The sequence below is a fragment of the Euleptes europaea genome, chromosome 1 (assembly GCF_029931775.1).
Source record: "Euleptes europaea isolate rEulEur1 chromosome 1, rEulEur1.hap1, whole genome shotgun sequence".
In the NCBI taxonomy this organism is placed as follows: domain Eukaryota; kingdom Metazoa; phylum Chordata; class Lepidosauria; order Squamata; family Sphaerodactylidae; genus Euleptes; species Euleptes europaea.
In genome coordinates, this window is record NC_079312.1 from 15,051,652 (window position 1) to 15,071,914 (window position 20,263).

The following is a 20,263-nucleotide window of genomic DNA, read 5'->3' on the forward strand; positions in this document are numbered from 1 at the left end:
AAAGTTTCTAAAGTGCCATTCTGTGGAATGAATGAAGCTGAGGAGACGCAAACCCTGATTTTCCTGGGGTAGTTTTTAAAATGTTACTTTCAAAGCAGCTGCCAACACAATAAAAAGATCTTCAATGTGTGATTGAAGGTAAGCTTCATCACCCATTTTGTGACTGGCAGCACCCATTTTGTGCCAGCTATTTTGTGGCTGTGTCCACCACACCAGGGTGGAATTCCAAAGGTGCCTGCTGCCTCAAACAGTTTGGGGACCCCTCTTCTAGAGATTTTTCAGCTAGGTGTCAAAACAGGACCCCCCCCATACTATTTCACTATTTCCTGTTGACGAGACTCTGTGTTTAAGCTGTTTGCCACTGACGGATGGATGGGGGGGCCACGATCTTAATTACATTTGATTTGGCCCTCAGACATGACCCTGAAGGACCACGTTCTTCTCACGATACCCACACACACACACACATCCAGTGTTAAGAAGGTTAATAAGAAAGATCCACTTACCTCTGCAAGGAGCTTCTGGCATCCTAAAGAAAAATGGCAGAGAGAGAGAGAGACAGAATAAAAATTTCCTTCCTTCCACTTTCACACCTTCTCTCCCAACCCTACTCTTCTCCATCTTTGCACCCTGAGGGCAGGACTTGGATCCTGCATCTCTATCCATCCTCGGTAGTTGGGACAAGTTTAGAAGCCTCTCTCTACCTTATCCTGTCTGGAATGGAGTTCCTAACAATAAAGGACTCATATGAGTTTGCGAAGAGAAAAGAATTTATGCAAGTTTGTTCTTAGCACAGCACACAGTCCAGGTGGGCGTTGCTGCACTTTTGCCTTTGGGCACTCTGCTAACTTTGGGGATCCAAAAATCCGACTGTTGGTTGACACCAAAACACACTTTTCCTTCCGAGATGGAAGCCTCCTGGCCTCAGTCTATCCAGGAGGGGCAAGGGGTTGTGTGCGTTTGGGGAGCTGCATTTCCAGAGGTGGAGTTTCACAGCAACTGGCTGGAGATGTAACGGGGCAGAGGGGAAAGCAGCCCATGCGCAGAGATGAAAATTTACTAGTAACAGAAAAGGGCTCATGTCAGGCTCGCCCTTCCCCACTGTCTTGTCCCTATGGGCCCCCGCATTCCCCGCATGCCTCCTGCCCTCCCACCAGACTCAGAGTTAGCAGATGTTTTGGAGCCAGGCTTAGGGTTGCCAACCTCCAGGTACTGGAGAGAATGCTGAGTTCCTCCTTTCGCAAGAACAGATACGCTAACTGCCTTGGACATGTTCTGATGAAGACAAAGGGTTGAAACAGGGCAAAAATTATCCGGACCCCTATAAAAAACACACCCCAGACTGGATTGTTCGAGAGACCCCAACCTTGCATCACAAGATAGTGCAACTAATAGCATACAGTTCCATGTATGCCCTCTTCTACACAAAATTGAACTTTTTACAACTTGAGATGGCAATAGCATCCTCATCTGAAAGAGACGAGAGACAACAAGACCAGATGGCGATGATTGAACTTAAGATAAAAGAATCTTCGTTGCGTATACGTGGTTTGAAAGAAAAAGTGGAAAATCGGGATTTACGTGGATATCTTTCAACTCTTCTGGCAGATTTTCTACAGGAAACTGAAGAAGTAACTGCTGGGATGATTGTGACAGCTTACAGAATCAATTCTGCATATGCAACTAGAAATAAGGTACCTAGGGATTGCCTGCTTCAATTATTCTCAAGGAGTCATCGGGATCTGATACTAAACACACATTACAAGACTCCACTAAAAGTTGAAGATGAGCCTTTGAGAGTGATGAAAGAAATACCGGCAAGACTACTGAGGAAAAGGAAAGATTTTATGGAGATTGTTCAATGTTTAAGATTAAGTGGAATCCAATTCAGATGGGAATACCCACAGGGTATCTCCTTCACTTTCAAGGCAAAAAGGTTTAAGTATACAGAAGTGGACAAGGCGGAGCAGTTTCTAAGAAGATATGAGGCAGACTTGGTTAAACCTACTAAACCAAGCAAACAAGTTCCAACTAGAGAATCTCCAGAAGAAGAAAAGGCATCTGAAGCAGCTGGAGGTGTAGATTTGCCAATAGACTCCTCTGAGGACTCTCCAATTGATGACTGAAGACTAAAGAATGGGGGGAAGGGGGCAATAAGTGATATGGTTGTTTATGTTGAATGTGAAAAATTATGGGATCTAACTGATTTTTGATATGTTACAGGTTCTATCTTGGAACATTAATGGATTGAACTCTCCTAATAAAAGGAGGAAAATATTTCACCATCTACACAAAAGTAATGCTAACATTATTTGTTTACAGGAAACTCATATACTCCCAAAGGACATATTTAGATTGGAACATGTAAGGTTGGGTACACTCTTCACGACGTGTAATAATACTAAAAAGACTAATGGAATAGCTATGTACATACCTATCTCATTGGAGCCAAGAGTTGTTTATCAAGATACGGAGGGAAGAGTTTTGTTGGTTGAAATAACATCTGGATTACAGAAGATAATGCTTGTGGGAATATATGCTCCTAACATAAACCAAAAAATATTTTATGATAAATTAGCAATATTACTAGCTGAATATGCTATAGAAAAAATGATTTGGATGGGGGATTTTAATGGTGTTAAACTACCTAAGATAGATAGATCTGGGAAAAAGAAAAAAGCGGCTAATGAAGGAAAATTGCCAGGGGTCTTTGATGCTCTTACTGATCAATGGAATATGTTTGATGTTTGGAGATTGGCACATGGAAATAAGAAAGGTTATACTTTCTTTTCACAAAGACATCTAACATATTCCAGAATAGATATGTTGTGGCTTTCGAAAGGCCTAATAGAGAAATCAGAAGATCCAGAAATTTTACCCAGAGTTTTGTCAGATCACAATGCTGTTTCAGTTAAAATTCAATTGGGAAATAGAGGATAGAAACCCTGGAGAATTAATGATTTTCTTTTAAAAAATGCTAAAATAGTTGCTAAATTGAAGATGGAAATACAGAACTATTTTAAAGAAAATATAGATAAGGGTACTCGTCAAGATATAGTTTGGGATGCTGGTAAGGCAGTAATTAGAGGATTACTAATTCAACAAAATACAAGATGGTATAGGGAAAGGGAGAACAAGAGAAAATATGTATTAGATGAAATAAAACAAGGGGAAAGATATTTAAGTAGGTTGCAAGATAAAGCAAGTAAATATGAACAGCAGGTGAAGATTAGAAACTGGCAACAGCAATATGAATTTCTAATTGCAGAAGAAATTGAAAGAAAACTCATGTACAATAAACAAAGATTTTTTGAACATGCAAATAAGCCGGGAAAAATGTTAGCATGGCAACTTAAGCAGAAGGAGAAAAAAATACCAATAACTCAAATCAAAAGGAAGGGTAAGATTACAAGAATAAAAGAGGAGATACTTGAAACATTTGTAGAATTTTATACAAACTTATACAGTAAAAAGGTATCTTCAGAGGTAGAAATGGATATGTATCTTACCAAAGGAGTTTGGGGGAAAATAACACAAGAAAACAAAGATTTTCTGGATCTTCCAATAACTAAAGAAGAGTTGGAAGAGGCAATAAAGAAAAGTAAATTAAATAAATCTCCCGGTCCAGATGGATTTAATGCATCCTATTATAAAATATTTAAAGATCAGTTAACCCCTTTTCTACTAGAAGTAATGAATTTAGGATTGAAAGAAGGGATTATCCCTCAGACTTGGAAACAGGCAAATATAGCATTAATACCAAAGGCAAATTCTGATATATTAGAAGTTAAAAATTTTAGACCAATATCATTGTTAAATACTGATTATAAATTATTTGTAACAGTTTTAGCTACAAGATTAAAAAGAGTACTAAATCAAGTAATACATGAGGATCAAGCTGGTTTTTTACCAGGAAGGTTGATGAGTCAGAATGTGAGGGTAGTAATTGATCTTTTAGAATATGCAGAGCAAGATACAACACCAATAGCTTTGATATTTCTGGACGCTGAAAAAGCTTTTGATAATGTTAATTGGCAGTTTATGCTTAAGATATTAGATTCTATGGATTTTGGTGAGAATTTTAAAACAGCTATAAAAGGTATATATACACAACAATCTGCTAATTTGATTATAAACGGGTCATTATCACCCAAAATTGAAATTCAAAGGGGAACGAGACAGGGGTGTCCTCTTTCCCCTTTATTGTTTATTTTAGTATTAGAATTATTATTGCATAATCTTAGAAATAGTGATGTAGTTGGTGTACGAATAGGCAGAAATCATTATAAGTTTAAAGCATATGCGGATGATGTAGTATGTTTTTTGACTGATCCGATTGAACAAATTGACAGATGGAATAAAATTTTGGAGGTTTATGGAAAGCTTTCAGGGTTTAAAGTTAATAAAACTAAAACTAAGATTATAACTAAGAATATGACTCTCTCACAACAACAAATATTAATGAAAAAGACGGGGTTTAATATTGAAAATAAAGTTAAATATTTAGGTATATGGTTATCAAACAATAACCTTAACTTATTTCAAGATAATTATGTGAATCAATGGCAACAGATAAAAAAGGATTTGATAAGTTGGGAAAAATTGCCATTATCGCTATGGGGAAGAATTTCAGTAGTTAAAATGATGTTATTACCTAAAATGCTCTTTTTGTTTCAAAACCTCCCAATAGTTAAGGGTGTACAGATATTTGATGTTTGGAAAAAAGATATTATGAGATTTCTCTGGAGTAAAGAAAGACACAGGATTGCATATAATAATTTAATTGAGCAAAGAGATACGGGAGGATTTGGATTACCAGATTTGAAATTGTATTATCAAGCAGCATGCTTTACCTGGATTAAAAATTGGATTCTTTTAGAGAATCCGAAATTATTAGAATTAGAAGGCTTTAAATTGAGATTCGGGTGGCATGCTTACTTGTGGTATGATAAAGAGAAAGTAAATAAAGAATTTAATTCTCATATCATCAGGAAAAATCTATTGCAAATTTGGAATAAATATAAAGAAATTTTTGAAAGTAAAACACCCGGTTGGATTAACCCTATAGAAGCGTTTATGAGAAGAGGTGTACATTTAAATTTGGATTGTGATAACTATAGAGAAATAACAGAATATAAAGATGGTATATGGGTACTGAAATCAAGAGAAGAAATTCTGATTAAAGATTGGTTTATGTACTATAAACTAAGAGATGTTTTTAACAAAGATAATAAGTTAGGTTTTAATCAAACCAAATCAAAATTTGAGGTTATACTATCTAAGGGAAATAAAGGATTGATAGGTAGGGTTTATAAATTACTTATAGAGACAAATTTGGAACAAGAAAGGATTAAATTAGTGATGTTGAAATGGATGAGAGACTTAGGCTACAATATAGATTTGGAAATTTGGGAAAAGTTATGGAAAAAAGAATTTAAGTTTACAATTTCAAATGAAATAAGAGAGAATTTGAATAAAATGTTTTATAGATGGCATATAACTCCAGTATTATTAAGTAAAATGAAGAAAGATGAGGAAGCTATATGTTGGAAATGCGGTATAGAATTAGGCACATTTATGCATGTTTGGTGGTTTTGCAAAAAAATAAGGAGGTTTTGGAGATTAGTTTTGAAGGAAACAAATGAATTGATTAAATCAAAAGTTAAGAAAGACCCCGCCTTTTGTTTATTGGGAATATCAAAAAAAGATCTGGATAAAGGTGATAGAGTCATATGCCAATATAGTTTTGCTGCAGCAAGAATTATAATTGCTAAAAAATGGAAGCAAATAAATAAACCTTCAATTAAAGAGTGGCGAGAAAAATTATGGATGTATATGCGGATGGCCAAAATTACAGCATTTTTACATGATAAAGATATGGAGGAATTTAAATGTATGTGGGTAAAGGCCACCGCATATTGGGATAAAGTGGCAAAAACGGATTTTAAAAGTATAGTTAACGAATTATAGTATAATATGATTTTTAATATGATATAATAATAGATTTTTTCTTCTGATATGTCATAACACTCCATCGGAAGTCCAATGGTGGAGGGCACTGGTGGGGGGATGGGTTTTGGATTTAGGGCACATGGCTTATAGAGTGATTTGAATATTGTAATAGTAGATAAATTGTGTCCTGAACATGTAATTTCTATTTTTATTTTTATGTATATGTATTTTTTTTCTTTGTTTTTTTTTTTTTGTTTTTGTGTTTATTATGAAAATAAAAAAATTTATATAAAAAAAAAAAACAACTGTGAATGGAACATGGAAAATGCTTCCAAAAGTCTGAAGTTTTTTTGTTTGGTTTAAATAAGCAATGCTGAATATAAGAATTGTTTATTTTAGAGTGTTCACTGTAAATATAATATAGCACCTCTTTGCAACATTACTTTGGTCTAATACTGCTGTCTTTATAGAGTATAACCTCCAGGTACTAGCAGGAGATCTCCTGCTATTACAACTGATCTTTAGCCAATAGAGGTCAGTTCACCTGGCAATTGGACTCTATGGCATTGAAGTCCCTCCTCTCCCCAAACCCAACCCTCCTCAGGCTCCACCCCAAAAACCTCCCACCGGTGGTGAAGAGGGACCTGGCAACCCTAACTAGGCTCCTTTGCAGCTCTCAAATTTTCGGGTAAGTCTGGGGCTGGCATGGTTTCATTGGATGTGTCGAGGGAGGGAGGAGGGCTGCTGGGGCCTTGGGAAATGAAAAGAAGGGCCAATGTCAGGCTTGGTCCCGACAGCTCATTTGCTTCCTGTCCAAGCAAAGGAGGCACAGAAAACGTTTGGAGCCAGCCTTCTCCCAAAGGGGAGCCTCGGCTGTTCCTGCCACACTCACCTGCAGGAGTTCACTGGCTGGCTGCTGACACTTCTGCTCCATCTCCCGTATGAGGCTGTCCAGAGAGGAGAGCCCCTCAGAGAGTTTGGCAAGGTGCTGGTCCCTGTTTCTTGCCACCTCCTTCTCCACCTCTTCCATCTGGGCCAGCAGAAGTTTCTCTTGTTCCTCCAGAAATGAGTGTAGTTGTCTGAACTTGGCTACCATCTCTTGCTTCTCTCCTGTGGTTTGCATCTGAGATGGAAAGAGAAGGGAACAGGTCAACAGAACACAGCTGGTCTTTGCAGTGGGAAGAGGTTCTTCAGGAGACTTCTATCGGAAGGGCACTTTAACCTTTCAGAGATCCTAACAACATTCAGCAGGGGAAAAGAAAGATTTCCAGGGACCCATCCTGAGGGCCAAAGTACATCTCACTCCATCTCCTGGAGAGGTTCTTTCAGCCACAGAGGACGATGTCTGCTGCAGAAGACCCAGAGAGTAGAAGGAACTTCTTGAGTCTCTTTGTTTCCCCAATAAAACACCCTCCATATGCTGATCCCCCCACTTCCCAACAGGTGAAAAGGTACAATGTGTGAGTAGAAATAACACTGGGGAGAAAAGAACTATGAAGCCCCTTCCCCTCACTTAGTCACCCTGGCTGCATTTTGGGCAAGAAAAAACTGCAGGGGAAAAGATGGACACACTACTGAGTATTCCAAATACTTCCCCCCCCTCCCCTTAGATTCAGCAGTGGCTGATCAACCCTTGGCCCAGTTCAGGATTGGTGGAATATCTATCAGCATTTCTACCCAGCATTTCTTGGAGGGTTGGACATCCTCGTCTCTCTTCAGAGACTTCTCCTGGCTTGCAGTGTAGGTGCATACACACAAAGACCACCCCATCCCCCTTCAAATAACTGATGGGAAGGGCGGATTTTGGCTACCAGTGGCAATAACAGAGAGCCAGTCTCCATTCATCCTTGACCCTAACATAGGAAGTGGGCTGGGTCCAGGGAAAAGGGGGCTTATGGGGTCTGGGTTGGGCAGTTCCTCCATCTTTGGAAGCAAACGGAGGAGAAACCCACCCTCCCTCCCTCCCTCCCTCCCTCTGTTGCAGAGCAGGTCGCCCATCTGGGAGCCGGGTAGGAATTTTTTACCCCTCTGGCACAATTGGCAACAAGCTGGGGGGGTTTTGGCCTACCTTACTCTGAAAGTGATAGGTGGTATGCGGGAGCAGTGCAGGAAAAGGTGGCTTCGTGGTTCATGGTACAACTCTGGTTAGCACCCTGGGAGAACCAGCATGGTGCAGTGGTTAAGAGCAGTGGTTTGGAGCAATAGACTCTGATCTGGAGAGTCAGGTTTGATTCCCCACTCCTCCACATGAGTGGCGGAGGCTAATCTGGTGAACTGGATTTGTTTCCCCACTCCTCCCCATGAAGCCAGCAGGGTGACCTTGGGCTAGTCACAGCTCTCTCTGCCTCACCTACCTCACAGGGTGTCTGTTGTGGGCAGGGGAAGGGAAGGTGATTGCAAGCTGGTTTGATTCTTCCTTAAGTGGTAGAGAATGTCGGCATATAAAAACCAACTCTTCTTCTTCTTCTTGAGGCCTAAGTTTGGAAGATGAAGGAGCAACCCTCAGGCTAGGCCTAGGACCTCAGTGCCTGGCAGTGACCGGGGACAGGAAATCCTTGAGAGTGTTGCTATCCTTGACCTATAGACCTCACAACTCAGGGGAATGGACGTGGCACACCTCCCTCGAGCACTAAAGAAGGCAAGGAGGAGCACGAGCCATACCAGCCATAGTGACACTTACGAGCAAATCTTGGCTTTCCTTCACTATGTCTGCTTTACACACCCCAATTCTTTCTCTCTCCTTCTTCAGCATCTCCAAACGGTTGCAGAACTGATCCTGGGGGAGGAGAGACCCCAAAATTAGATTGCATTCTATCTTAGAAGTTAATTATAAAACTTACAAGAAGCAAAACTGACAAAAGGGACAAAGCAGATATAACTGCCCTACGCCTGTAATGGGATCTTCAACATTTCCCTAATGCTGAACACAGGTAGTTTCCCCATGGGGATGGCGCCCCATTCTCCTCTAATACCCACCATGAATGCAAAGATATTCACAGTGCCAATGCTGTTTTGACATGGACATTTACTCTGTGCTTTACCCTCCTTCCCACCATTCCACCACCGTGCTCATCACAGGAGGGTTTTTGGCATTAAAAAAATTATTCACAGCCAGTATGTCACTGTACTCTGTTAACACTCCAGCAATATCCCAAGTATTGGCCAGCCTCTGGTCACTAGAGGTGTGGAGGGGAGAGGTAGTTGTGAATTTCCTGCATTGTGCAGGGGGTTGGGCTTGATGGCCCTGGTGGTCCCTTCTAACTCTATGATTCTAAGCAGTGACATTTTTAAAAAATAACAAAAATCTCTTGGGGGTGGGAAGGGAATGCTAGGCGGGAGGGTTAGAGATGGTGGGGAAAATGCATACCTTCCATGCCACACTTTCCCAAACCCTCTTTGGGTATGTTCTTCCAAGAAAGAGAATACCAAAGAAGGGAAACTCTGTGTAGAAGCAACAACAGCTGTGGGAAGGGGTGGAACTCCTTATATTGCCGTAGTGCAGTGGAAGGGCCGTGGCTAAGTGACCCTCAGAATATCTGCTTGGTAAGCAGAGGTTTCCTGGGTTCAATCCCCAGCACCTCCAGTTGAAACCAACAGGTAACAGTTGACATGATAGAACATGTCCACTCCCTTCTTAAAGCCTTACAAGTTGGCAGCCATCACCACATCCTGGAGAAGAGAGTTCCACAATTTACCTATGTGTTGTGTGAAGAAATGCTTCCTTTTGTCTGTTTTGAATCTCTCACCTTCCAGCTTCACCAGATGACTCCGCGTTCTAGTATTATGAGAGAGGTAGAAAAGCTTCTCCCTGTCCACTCTCTCCATACCATGCAGTTTTATAGATCTCTATCACGTCTCCCCTCAACAGCCTTCTTTCCAAGCTAAACAGCTCTAAGTGCTTCTCATAGGGTCTAGTCCCCTGATCATTTTGGTTGCTCTTTTCTGCACCTTCTCAAGCTCTGCAATATACTTTTTGAGGTGTGGTGACCAGAACTGTACACAGTATTCCAAGTGTGGTGTCACCATAGATTTGTACATGGGCAGTATGATAGCAGCAGTTTTATTCTCTATTCCTTACCTAATTATGGCCAGCATGGATTTGGCCTTTTTCACAGTAGCTGCACACTGGGTTGACATCTTCATCGAGCTATCCACTACCACCCCAAGATCCCTTTCTTGGTCTGTCGCTGCCAGAACAGATCCCATCAGTGTATGTGCGAAATTGGGATTTTTTTTGCCCTAATAAGCATCACTTTACACTTGCTCACATTGAACCTCATTTGCCCTTTTAGTACTGCAGACAGGAAGTGAGTCAATCTCCCCACTTTATCATATCACCCCACTTTAGCCTCAGCAGAGGGCAAGAGGCAATGCCTTAGGGAGCCCCCAAGCCAGACAGGAGGCAGCAAAGAGGTCTTTTCACTCCCCAATTTGGGCCCAGAGGCTGAGGCAGAAACTGGAGGCAGTTTCCCCACAAAGAGGCCAAGGAGAAGGGAAGGATCCACAGCTCTTCCCCACCAACCTCCACCATGTAAATTTCCTACCTTGTACTCTTGGGAAGCCTCCTCAAGAGGAAGAGTTTGGTGATCTCTGTGCTCCTTGGATCGGTCACAGACCATACAGATGAGGGCTTCATCGTCCTTGCAGAAGAGCTTCAGCGGCTCCTGGTGCTTCTGGCAGACTCTCCCTTTTGTAGCAACCCTGTTTGCCTGACACAGAAAAGAAAGAAACAGATCTTTTTCTATTCCCCTCTTCCCTGAACAATGACCAAATGTCTGACTATGAGTTGGTCAGGCACCCATGTCCCCACTGCATGTCAGATGTATCATCTATTTCGGCCCTTACTTTATACCTTATCTTGGTTAGCAGCCTTTTCCAGGTGAAGTAAAGAGTGACCTCTGTGTTCTGGAGATTCCTTACAAATGCAACACATGAGTTTTTCATCATCTTTGCAGAAGAAACGGAGTTTCTGCCCGTGTCTTAGACACAGATCTTCTGTTCCTGGATTTCTTGTACAAAATCCCTTCTGTTTTATTTTTTCTACCAAGTTTGCCAGCTGCCAGTTTGAGCGGAAATTCCCTTTCTGGATCTCAGCTTTGCAGACAGGACACTCCAGGTACCCCAGTTCTTCCCATTTGTCACAGTAGTCAGTGATACACCCCCGACAGAAATTGTGGCCACAGTCCAGGGTTACCGGTTCTATGAGGCACTCCAGGCAGATGGGACAGATGACTTCCTCTTCCAGACCTGTGGATGGTGACCCTGAGGCCATGTTGGAGGCAGTTTCTGTGTCTTGGCAGACAGAAAAGGTAGCTTTGTAAGGCCTGTAAAGAGAACAGCAGAAGGACAATGAGCTGGAAAAGGGTTAGATTTTAGGCAGGAGATATATATTTTTCAAAAGAACCGATAAATGAATAGTATTTTACTCTGGGATTTTTAATACCTCTAAAAAGAGGCCGAAAACTTTCTATATACGCATGATTGCTAAAGTACAGATGTGGATAGAAGTGGATTTGAAACTGTTAGGAGAAATCAAATTGTTCCTTCTCTCATAGGTTGTTTCCACATGGGTTATTTCCCCTAGGTTCAATGCTATTGGGACGTGGTTTTTTCCCTTGCTTCCTTCCCTGAAGTACTGAGGTGCACCTCCTGGATTTTCACAGTCTTTTCTCCAGTCTTTCCCAAACTTGTTTGCTGCAAAGTTTTGGAAGAGACTGCAAAGCCCAGATTGCTGTTGAGTGGGTGGAAATGTTTGTCTATTCATGGTCCTGCCCACATGGCAGCCATTTTCCCTGTCCCTCAGGCTGCCATTTCCTACCACCACCAAAGGATCTTAAAAAAATTTCAACTTAACATTGTTATATCATTTTAATGTGTTTATCAAGTTCTCTGAACATACAACTTTCTTTTTTTAAAGTCTCTAGCCCCTTTTGTGGAGGAGATATAAAGGGAAAGAAATATCAATGCAACAAAAGGGCTAGGAACTTTTAAAAAATAAAAGCTGAGAATGATATTTAATTGCTGGTTTTTTAAAAATGAAGAAAGCCCTAATGGTGCAGTAGAAGGTGGTGGTTGCAGCCAGGGGACTGGGGCAAGAACATTATGGGAAACCTGCCATATGAAAGCCCCTTTGGTACTCTGATGTACTGGCAGCTGAAGCAGCAACAGGAAAAGTACACAATCCTATCCCTTGCAGGGGAAATTTTTTTGGTTGTTGCTGTCAAGTTGCAAGTGACTTCGGTGACCCCATAAGATTTTCAAGGTAAGAGATGTTCAAAGGTAGTTTGTGTTTGCCTTTCCTGTGTTACAATACTGGACTTCCTTGGTGGTCTCTCACCCAAGAACTAACCATGGCTGACCCTGCGTAACTTCTGAGATCTCACAAAATTGGGGTAGTCTGGGCCATCCATGTTAGGATGGAAAACACCATACACACAAATAAAATCCCAGGTGTGTAGCTCTGTTACTACTGTTACCTAGCTATAAGGACAGAGGGGTGGCGTCAAGAGAGCAGGGCCAAGACTTGAAGGTCTCCAATACAGCCACTGAGGGCTCAGTCTGAATCCCCCCACCGTCCAACATCCACTAGGCTACCCAGCCATTAGGCCACCCTTACCTGCCGGTTGACTCAAGGTGACATCCAGGACCGGCTCTGTGGGACACACAATACAGCCTTCCCCTTTCTTGTGATTTCCCACTCTTCATTCACCTCAGTCGGATCACAGTGGTAGAGAGAGGGCAAATTTGAAGTACCCTCAACAGCTGGAATCCCCCCAGTCCAGTTGCTGCAATTCCCCTTGGGCTTTTCCAGAAAGCAAAGCCAGGAAATGCAGTTCAGTCCCTTTCACTAGTGATGAACATGTCATAAAAGGAGCCGATCAGCAACAACCTTTGAACAGAGAGCCCAGCCCATATCTCCTAAAATAGGTAATACATTAACTAATCTGTATGTATTCTACTGTCCCAAACATTTTAAAATGGTCTTTGTATAGAAATGTCACAGCAGGGAGGCCTGCATTTCATGACCTGCTCGCTCCACTTTTCCTCCATATCTGAGTGTGCCTGTGTACATACACACAAACCAATAAGACCACACTTCATTATTTTTATGATGAGGACTGTAGGCAGCTTAGAAGAGAATCGAGGAATAAGTATGGATGAATTACAGGACTCTTTTTTTGTTTTGTTGCAACAGACTAAGGGCGAAAACGCATGGTCGCTTTAGCCTCCTTTATTCCCTATTTCAGCCAGGATCGAACGCACATTCAGCAAAACGCATGCATTCGATCCTGGCTGAATCCTGGCTGAAATAGGGAATAAAGGAGGCTAAAGCGACCGTGCGTTTTCGCCCTAAGAGAGCTTTACCTTCACCACACGTAGATGCTGCCAGCTCCTTCCATGAGGTGCTTCTGGTCCCACAACTGCCTGCTCCCCAGGTCACCAGAAGGGACTATGTGTTTTTTGTCGGCTTCTTTTCCCCTGGTGAGAGGACGAGCCATAAACATAATAGAATCAAATGCAAACAACTATCACTATAACACTAATGTTGTAAAAACAACAATCATAATTTTGTGCCTCCTTTCCTACAAATTTGGGCTCCCCCGAGCAGGGTCGCCAATCCCCAGATTCTAGCTGGAGATCTCCTGCTATTACAGGAGGGGGTGATTTGATTATTTTGGGTGGGAGGCCCTGCCTCCATTCATCCACTGCTTGCTGTTTCAAAGTTGCATTGTTTGAATTTTGGGGTTTTCTCTGTTTCAGAACGTGTTGGCTTTTACCTGAAAGGAGGGAGTGATTTGATTTTTTTGGGTGGCACTGCTTTGTTGTTGTCATAATTGCTCTCATTGTTGAATTTAGACACAAGGGATTTTTTTGGGGGGGCAGTTTGGTATCTTCTTGTGTGACATTTGCAGTGTTTTCCTATGGGGAATGGGGGCAACCCATTTGGGACCCCATAAAAGTGGACCCCTTGACCCGATCTACACCAAACTTTGGGGTTCATGCAAGGAGAGTTCCTTCAGGCTCCTCTGTAAAAATTTGGGAATTCTACCTCCAAAAATGCCCCCACAGGAGCTTCAATTTTTTCCCATAGACTACAATAGGCCTGAATTTTTTTGGCAAACCCAGAAACAAGCCGAATATTAAAATTTACCAGAATGGGTATATGGCTTATTTTGGGTTTACGGAAAAAAAAACTGAACCCAAAATTTACGGAATATATTTTCTTGCACAGGCCTAGGTTCTCACAGGAACACTGACATTTTTGAGCACATTGTACAGCAGATGGCAGTGCATGGGCAGTGCAGTGCAGCACTGAAACGAAGGCACTCCACCGTGAGTACAAGCAGGTTGAGTCCTGTTGGGATGCTGCAGCCTTGCATCAGAGCACTGACTCTTGAATCTACTGGAGATTCAATCTACATGTCTGCCTCATGTGGTTCAGTGGTAGAACAGCTGCTTGGCATGCAGAAGGTCCCAGGTTCAGTCCCCGGCATCTCGTTCAAGGAACTAGGCGAGTAGGTGATGGGAAAGACTCCTGCCTGAGACCCTGGAGAGCCGCTGCTGGTCTGATCAGACGATACTGACTTGGATGGACCAAGGGGGATCTGATTCGGTAGAAGGCAGCTTCATGTGGAGGGAGAGAGCAAAGCATTCTGGGAGGTGCTGTTGACAGTTGGAGGTGCTGTTGACAGTTGCTGTCTGTGCTGTTATGTCTGTTTGGAAAACTATCTCTCAGACTGTTTGTCAGCTGTAAATCTTAGTATACTAAGAATATATATTTAAGTCAGTTATATTGTCATACATGACTGTAAGAATGTAACTATGTTTTGTGTAAGTTCAACTTAACCCTATGAAAGTAACTAAGCAAGTAAATCTGAGTTTTATTTAACAGTTCTGCGAGGAACTGAGTTTATTTTCCCACAAGCCTACTGATCCGAACAGATTCAGTCACCCTAGTCTCTAAATTAAATTTCGCTGTTTAACCCTACCTGGGATTCTGTAAAGGAAGAAAAGGGACTTTCACAAGTTCTATCAAATCTTCAAACGGATATTGGTTTTACTAAAAAGATCCCAGAACAGAGAAGTAAATCTTTCTCTTCTTCACATCCCACTATAATTGATCAGGTAATGTGCCACCAACAGGCTTGTTTGACAAGGGACTGCACCGCATCCTGAGAGGGGATGCGAGCATCAGATTCAATTGGGTGTCCAGGAGCCCGAACCTCCAGTGGGTTGTGGAAGATGGACTGCCCAATGAGGGGTGCATGGCTGGATCAGAGGAACTTCTTTCACACGATCTCATCACTATCAGCTGAGAGGGCATTCATTGTTCAATGACCTTAGATACAAGTCTGGAAGACAATTTTTTTCCCATTCAAACCACTGAATTAACAATAAAGCGGCCCAACATCATGCACTCATCCCTTTGTCCTTCCCCCCATAGTGTTGTGCCTAGAAAACGCTATCCAGATAGGTCTGATCAAAGGATAACGCACTGGAGATCAGAAAGTACTTTTACAGTTTACTATTTAATGGTACCAAGTTTTAAACAGTACAAAGCTGGGATCAAATCTCTCCAGCCCAAAAGCAAAAGAAAGAATCACACTTGCAGTTCAGAATTGATCAGTTATATACACTTCTAACAAAGGATTTCAATACGATACAATCCTGCTGTTCACATGGATGTCATTCTTGGCAAACAAGTAATTCTGCAAAGCAGTCTTTTGCCGGGACACGAAGGTCTTTGTAATAGATAACGCGCTAACAGAGTACAGGAAGGCTGTGTTTGGCAATGTTACAGATTCAGGAATTTATGTGAGTGCTTTATGCAAACTAAGTGAATTGAAAGCAAGACAAGAGAGAGCCAGAGGGGGGGGGGGTTTCTTGACACGCATTTATCTACATGGGTGTCATGTCTAAAGGGAGATTCCTGAACCTGTTTATGTACGCAGGGACAGTTAATAGTGCCACAGGTAAAATACCTTTATTTGGGGCACTTCAATAGGGAGTAGTGGTATTCCTGTGAGCTGTACTTCCATGAATCCACCTCCTGGGCCAGAGCTGGAAGAGACAATAATAACTCCAGAAGCACAAGCAGGTAGGTGGCTTCAAGAGGGGGTGTGGGACTGGGCATCCATTTGACCATTTTTTAGTAGTTGTTGTGATGGACAACTTTGGAAATTGGATTCATTTGGTGTCAAAAGTTCACCATGTGTGGACACTTTACAAAGGATGTGCTTTGGGTCATGCTTTTGTGTGTGTGGCAAGGGGGTTGTCTTTGCTTGTTGTGTGGCTTCTTTGCACAGAAACTTCTTTGCCGGGGTATGGATGGTGGGATATTTTTGAGTCATGCTACCCCGCCTGTCTTCCATGCTATGTGGTCTTCTGGGTCAGAGACAAAAAATGCCTGTGTCCAGTGTAGTGGGGCATTGGGCGGCTGCTTTGTTATATAATCACGGTCATTTTTGAACAATTTCCCCTTACACAAACTGCATCTCACATAATTCACAGTGGGTAGCCGTGTTAGTCTGTTTGCAGTAGTCAAAAAGGGCAAGAGTCCAGTAGCACCTTAAAGACTAACAAAAATATTTTCTGGTAGGGTATGAGCTTTCGGGAGCCAAAGCTCACTCTGGTTGTCACTTATAGCTCCCAACTAAAACCAGTCCAACGTATTATTAAGGACCTACAACCAATGCTGGATTGTGACACTTCCCTCACTGAAGCACTGGGGGGGTGTCCCTTTCTTGCTTACAGACAGCTGGCTAACCTAAAACAACTTCTCACCCATGATGATAAACTACTTAACAAGAACATGGACTGTGGCACCAAGGCCTGCAACAAACCAAGGTGCCAACTTTGCCCTCATATAGATTCTAGGAACACCATCTCTGGACCCACCAATGTCAGCCATACTATCTCAGGTTCATATTCCTGCTCATCTTCTAATGTGATTTATGCCATCACATGCCAGCAATGCCCTTCCACAATCTACATTGGACAAACAGGTCAGTCTCTTAGACAAAGATTAAATGGACATAAGTCTGACATCAGAAACCACAATATTCAAAAACCAGTGGGAGAACATTTCAACCTTCCAGGACATTCTGTTGCAGATTTAAGAGTAGCAGTTCTCTTATTTTAAAGGGAGATTGGAAAGAGAAACTGCTGAATTACAGCTGATATTCAAACTAAAGTCAATGCATTTACCTGGGCTGAATAAAGACCTTGCATTCATGGCCCATTACCAATGCTGACTTCTCCACACCCATCTCTCCCCTGGACATCACAGACTTTTCTGCATATCACACCTAATCCCATCAAGCCTGCTATTCACGTTTACATACTGTTCCTCTACTTAAAGACAGATGGATTCACATTCTAGCTGTATCTGAAGAAGTGAGCTTTGGCTCACGAAAGCTCATACCCTACCAGAAAATATTTTTGTTAGTCTTTAAGGTGCTACTGGACTCTTGCCCTTTTTGACTACTGCATCTCACATAATTTATCTTCCACAACAGGAAACACTCCATATTTCGGAGAGCAAGGTGGCTGTGGAGATTTGGATGAAAACATCTCACCAGAAACTGAGGAGCAGCGAGGTAAGGTGTTTTGTTTTACAGTACAGCATGTTGTGTGTGACCTGCTGTACACCCAGTAGTAATGATGTTTAATGATGAAAATGCTTTGACAATATTGTTAATTTTTTCCTTTGTATCTTGAAAAATATATATATACTTTCTATTCCTTGGCTCCACCATCAACCCAAAGGGAGACTGCAGCCAAGAAATTAGAAGGCAATTGAGACTGGGAAGGGCAGCCATGAAGGAGCTAGAAAATATTTTGAAGTGTAAGGATGTGTCACTGGCCACCAAGACTAGATTAATTCATGCCATCGTATTCCCTATTACTATGTATGGGTGAGAAAGCTGGACAGTGAAGAAAGCTGATAGGAAGAAAATAGATTCCTTTGAAATGTGGTGTTGGAGGAGAGTGTTACGGATTCCGTGGACTGCCAAAAAAACAAATCAGTGGGTTATAGATCAAATCAAGCCTGAACTGACCCTAGAAGCTAAAATGACTAAACTGAGGCTATCATATTTTGGTCACGTAATGAGACGACAAGAGTCACTGGAAAAGACAGTCATGCTAGGAAAAGTTGAGGGCAGCAGGAAAAGACGAAGACCCAACAAGAGATGGATTGACTCAATAAAGGAAGCCACAGCCTTCAATTTGCAAGATCTGAGCAAGGCTGTCAAAGATAGGACATTTTGGAGGACTTTCATTCATAGGGTCGCCATGAGTCGGAAGCGACTTGACGGCACTTAACACACACGCAAAGGAAGGAGCCTGGCAAGAAGTTGAAGACTGGGAAAGCAAAGGAGAGAGAAGAGGCAAAGACGAAGCTAAGGCCTCGTCCTCCTTTAACATGGTTGGATGAGGATGTTCTCATTGGATGTGGAGGGGGTGGAATGAGGGCTCTCGGCTAGCACCAATATGGGCAGAACTCTTCAGTATTCTGGCTTTTATTTTTGTCTAAATTTACACTGAATTCCTGCTCATGTGCAATTTCCTTGCCTTGATGCTCTGGGGAGGCCTTTCGTCCACCCACTAACTGAGGCCTTTTAAAAGGTGGTACCAGATCAACATAGTTTTTTTTTAAATAAAATATTTATATCCCCTGCCTATTGCAATAATGTACTTGTTCCCAGATTTATTTTTTAAAAGCAGCTCTCTAGCCCTTTTTGTTTGTTATAAAGAGCAATGTGCAGCCAGTACCATTCCCCTTATAATTCTGCAATGAAAACAGCTACAGAGTTAATTTAAAAAAACAGGAAAGACATCTGTGAACTAGCCATTGTCACCATAGGTCATTCTAACGGAGAGTCATTTTTTAAAATTATGGCTATGCATCTCAAATGCTGGCAGTGGCCTCGTCTTCTTTGGACCATAACTTTAATGATTTCCCTGATTTCATTTTTTTTAAAGTAGTCCTTCTCATGCCAGAGTCATAAGGCTCAATATGCAGCCAATACTGTTTGTCTTATAACTCTACAATGAAAAGAGCAAGAGTGAGTTTTAAAAAACTGTGAACTAGTCATTGCCATAATACAGGGATGGGGAACCTCAGGCCCGGGGGCCATATGCGGCCCCCGAGGACATTTTTTGTGGCCCTCGGGAGCTCCAGGGCCCTGCCGTGGAGGCGCGGCACAGGGTGGCCCTCCCTGAGGGTGTTCCTGGGGCTACGGCTTACAGGGGTGCTGTGGCGCCCTTTGGACCTCCTCTTGCCGACTGATGGCTGTTGGTCGGCGAGAGGAGGGGGAGGGACACTTCCCCCAAGGCTGCCCCCTATAGCCGCAGCATGCAGGAATGCCGGGGCACACTGTAAGCCCCTCTTGCTGCCTGTCGGCTGTTGAGCAGCGAGAGGGAGGGGGGGAAAGAGCTCCCCTGGCTCCTGGTAGCAGAGCATGCGCACAGGAACCAATCGGGCTTCGGGGAGGGGCTTTTGTGGACTCTGGGGGTGGGAGGGCATGGAGCCTGGGGCCAGGTCGTGTGGGGCCGGCGGGTGTGTGTGTGTGTGTGTGTGTGTGTGTGGAGAGGCTTTTCTCTCTCCCTCTCTTTCTTTGTCTGTCTCCCTCCGTCCTTTTCTTTCTCCCCCTCTTTCCATTTCTTTCTCCCTCTCTCCCTTTTCCTCTTTCTCTGTTTTCCTTCCTTCCTCCCTTGCTGATAAACTGGCTGCCCTCCCGCCTGGGGGGGGGGAGCGGGGGCGCCCTCCAGGCCTTCTCTGCATGGGGTTGCCAACCTCCAGGTGGTGGCCGGAGACCTGGCAACCCTAGCCTCTCCCCCCCACTGGGAGATCTACACCTGGTATGGCCCCCGAATGATGTTATAAATGTGCAAATGGCCCTTAGCAGGAAAAAGGTTCCCCACCCCTGTGATAAAACATAAAAAGCAAAACTGTCATCAAAGTCAGGATGTCCTGCCCCATGCAACCCCTGCCTAGAGGTTTAACAGTAACTCCAGACTAGCATTTTTTTTTAAAAAAGGAAGAATATATAATGTGGAGGGGAAATGGTTAAAACCTTCTACCAATAGGCTGCTGCCCCCTGGTGGCTTGGCAGGACAATCACATGGCCAGACATCAACATAGCCTGCCCGGAAGAGTGCCAACGTCCCAGCACCACCCCCTGAGCACAAGGGGAGGGCAATTAGGAAGCGAGCAGCCGAGCCAGGAGACGGGCAACAAAGAGATGTTGTCAGTCCCTATTTGGGCCCAAGTCCTGAGCGTTTCTCTATAAAAAGTGTCATGGGA

At 42.9% G+C, this 20,263-nt stretch overlaps 1 protein-coding gene across 1 annotated transcript in view; it reads right to left on the minus strand.

Annotated features, from left to right (window-relative positions):
* Positions 1–20,263, minus strand: part of LOC130492515 (E3 ubiquitin-protein ligase TRIM7-like) — a 119,431-nt gene that overhangs the window by 5,569 nt on the left and 93,599 nt on the right. Inside the window, exons 4-5 of the mRNA XM_056866270.1 lie at positions 6,845–7,075; positions 507–529 (exon numbers count right to left, since the gene is read on the minus strand). Of these exons, the coding sequence (XP_056722248.1) occupies positions 507–529; positions 6,845–7,075 (254 nt within the window). The remainder of the gene's footprint in view (positions 1–506; positions 530–6,844; positions 7,076–20,263) is intronic.